Source organism: Pelecanus crispus, chromosome 20 (genome assembly GCF_030463565.1).
Source record: "Pelecanus crispus isolate bPelCri1 chromosome 20, bPelCri1.pri, whole genome shotgun sequence".
NCBI classification, from domain to species: Eukaryota; Metazoa; Chordata; class Aves; order Pelecaniformes; family Pelecanidae; genus Pelecanus; species Pelecanus crispus.
Window position 1 is genome coordinate 4,870,871 of NC_134662.1, and position 2,764 is coordinate 4,873,634.

The following is a 2,764-nucleotide window of genomic DNA, read 5'->3' on the forward strand; positions in this document are numbered from 1 at the left end:
CCCTTGTCTGTTAGCAACCAGGAACAATAGTCCTCCTGCAAAACAGAAGCCGTATCGTGATAACCTGGCGGGTCTGAGGCATCCGGAGAGGCAGGAAGGAGCCCAGCAGAAGGAAATATTAAATAGAGCAATATAAACACAGCAGCGCGAGCGAGCTCCGCCCCGGCGCGGCCCCGTTGAAAGGCGCTGCCGTGGGGAGGGGCGCGCAGAGCATCGGTGGCATGGAGAAGAGCAGCTACGCCATGGCCAAGTTCGGTCTGGAGGCCAAGGAGGCGATGCCCAAGCGGGACTGTGGGTTTTACGTGAAGTACATCTTCCTCTTCACCTCCCTCATCCAGTTCCTCATCATCCTGGGGCTGGTGCTGTTCATGGTGTACGGCAACGCGCAGGCGGGCACCGACACGCACCTCCGGCTGCTGGAGGAGCAGCTGCAGGATCGCTACAGCAAGATCATCACCCTCAGCGGGAGGAACATCAACCTGACGCGCACCCTCAACGCCACCCTCAAGGAGAAGCAAGGGCTGCAGGTCCTCGCCCAGAAAGTGCAACGGGACCTGGATAAGTGCAATAGCACCCAGACCCTCAACCCCCTCCCCAAGGTGAGCCCCCTCCCTGGGGAGGGAAGGTGAAGCCCCCCGGGTACTGGGGGCAGCGACCCACCCATGGGTGCTGGGGGCTGCAAGGAGCCGGGACCGCGCTTCAGCCCCACAAGCTTCAGCGGGGACGGGCAAGAGGGTGCGGGGCGGCAGAGCCCGCTGGCGATGGCGACGTGCCCCCCCTCCCCGGCGGGGGCTCTCGGCATCCCGGAGGCAGCCGCCGGCCGAGGGAGTTCCAGGCTCGCGGCCCCCCCTCCTCATCCTCCCCAGCCCCCTGCCCTCGCCAGCCCCGGCGCTCTCCCCCACCACCCGGGGGGAGCGAGGCGATGCCGGGGGGTCCTTGTGGGACCCTCTGACCCCCCCCTCCTCTTCCTCCTCCCCACCTCAGCTGCAGGAGATGATGAGGATCATCTTCTACCAAAAGACGAAGCTGGACGAGTGCCACATGACCATCAGCCTCATCAACGCCAGCTGCAGCGGTAAGGGACCCCCCCCACCCCCTCCAGCCGCCCCCCACCCTGGGCACCCCCCTCCCAGCCCCCTGGGGACCCCCAGCACCCCTCGGGGACCCCCCGCAGCCTGCGCAGGGGGTCTGCCCCCTCCCCAGGCCAGGCAGGGGCGTCACCCCGAGACGTGGGGTGCCAATCGGGGTGGGGGGACGACGCCACTTGCCCCAACCCCGTGCCCCCCGCCTGCAGCCGACAAGGCGCTGCTGCGGAGCCAGCTGGACCAGACAACCCTGGCCAAGAAGGAGCTGGAGGAAAACTGCCGCAAAGCGGGTGCCACGCTGACCAAAGCCACCCAGGAGCAGGAGGGCTGCCAGCGGGAGCTGCTCACCACCAGGACCGTCTGCGAGTCCACCAAAACCAACCTGGAGCTGCAGAAACGCGAGTGCAATTCCTTGAGGTCCGACGTGAGCTCCTTCTTCCAGCGCGTCAAGGGGATGCTCGGCTCGTACAGCTGCAGCGGCGTCCACGACGAGCTCCGATGGTTGACGCAGCAGACGGAGGGGCTTTTCCTCTGGCAGCAGGAACGGGAGACCAAATACGTGGGGAAAAGCGTCTGTGACGTGAAAGTGCTCCAGTGCCACATCAACTGCTCGGGGCGATGGAGGGTCTCCCCCGGGGACCACGGCCGCGGCTGCCCCGCTGCAGAATCAGGGGGGACCCGCTCGCTGCCAGAGGATTTCCTGGAACTCCACTATAAATACTTTTGGAGCCCCAGCAGCTTCCAGAGCCTGGGAGCGCCGGCTCGGGGCGGGTGGGAGAGCAGGGGGTTCCCGGGGAGCCGCCACTTTTGGGGTCGCAGAGCCCAAAGCTGCCAGGTGGGTGCAAGAGCTGGGGGGATCCCACGGCCCCCCAGGCTGGGGCTGTGCCCTGGGGGGCGGGGGGGGGACCCCAAGACCCCCACGCCGTGTCCCCGGGGCTGGGGGTGCACTTGGGGAGCCAGGATGGACCCTGCCGGGATGCCGAGCCCCGCGTCCCCCATGGCCATGGCGTGGGGGGGGATGCCCCCCAAAGTGGCTTTTCCCTTCCATCCGTTCGGCCCGGGGGGGGCCCCAGCAAGGGGAGGGCAGGCGCTGTGGCAGCTGGTGGGGAACGGGGGTAAAATAGGTTGTGGGCAGCATCGCAGCGGTTATCAGGCGCGATTCAGCTCCTCCCAGCCAGCGCTCTGGAGGTGATGTGTGTCGCTGAGGGCCTCCTCCTCCTCCTCCTCCTCCTCCTCCTCCCGAGGGGCAGCAGACCTGTCATTTCCAGCAGACCTGTCATTTCCAGCAGACCTGTCATTTCCAGCCTAACACAGCCCCTGAACCAGGCGTTTTTCCGGGGTGTAGCGGCCTTAACCCTTCAGATGCCAGCAAGATCTAAGTTAGCGCGCACAATTAGCACGACAGAATTACCTCCGTGAGTTTTGAGATGCTAACCTGTGGCACAGGAGCGCTCCGCAATGTCATCCCCGCAGCCTGCCAGGATCAGATATTGCCGTCTTCTACCACTTTAATCCACAGCAGCTTGATGGGTTTGGTACCGAAATAGCCTGGCGTTAACAGCTCGCACTTCAGCAGTTTTGCATAAAAAGACTTCCTCGGTAAGAGCCTTCACCAGCACAGCAATTAAACAGCTTTGAGGAAAATGAAATAGCGTGAATTAAACTGGCTCCTGAACTTG

The 2,764-nt window shown here is 64.4% G+C and overlaps 1 protein-coding gene across 1 annotated transcript; it reads left to right on the forward strand.

The window, feature by feature from the left end:
- The first annotated feature begins 221 nt into the window (after positions 1-221).
- On the forward strand, positions 222-2,469 carry LOC142595477 (plasmalemma vesicle-associated protein-like). The gene is made up of 4 exons (XM_075723828.1): positions 222-599; positions 985-1,075; positions 1,295-1,856; positions 2,448-2,469. The coding sequence occupies exons 1-4, from the start codon at positions 222-224 to the stop codon at positions 2,467-2,469; spliced, it is 1,053 nt and encodes a 350-aa protein (XP_075579943.1).
- The last annotated feature ends 295 nt before the right edge of the window (positions 2,470-2,764 follow it).

Excerpts from the sequence above, each read along its gene's own strand:
- LOC142595477 (XM_075723828.1), top strand. The coding sequence starts at position 222 with ATGGAGAAGAGCAGCTACGCCATGGCCAAGTTCGGTCTGGAGGCCAAG. Across the intron at positions 1,076-1,294 it reads CATCAACGCCAGCTGCAGCG|CCGACAAGGCGCTGCTGCGG; the intron begins GTAAGGGACCCC and ends CCCCGCCTGCAG. Across the intron at positions 1,857-2,447 it reads GGAGCGCCGGCTCGGGGCGG|ATGCCAGCAAGATCTAAGTT; the intron begins GTGGGAGAGCAG and ends TTAACCCTTCAG.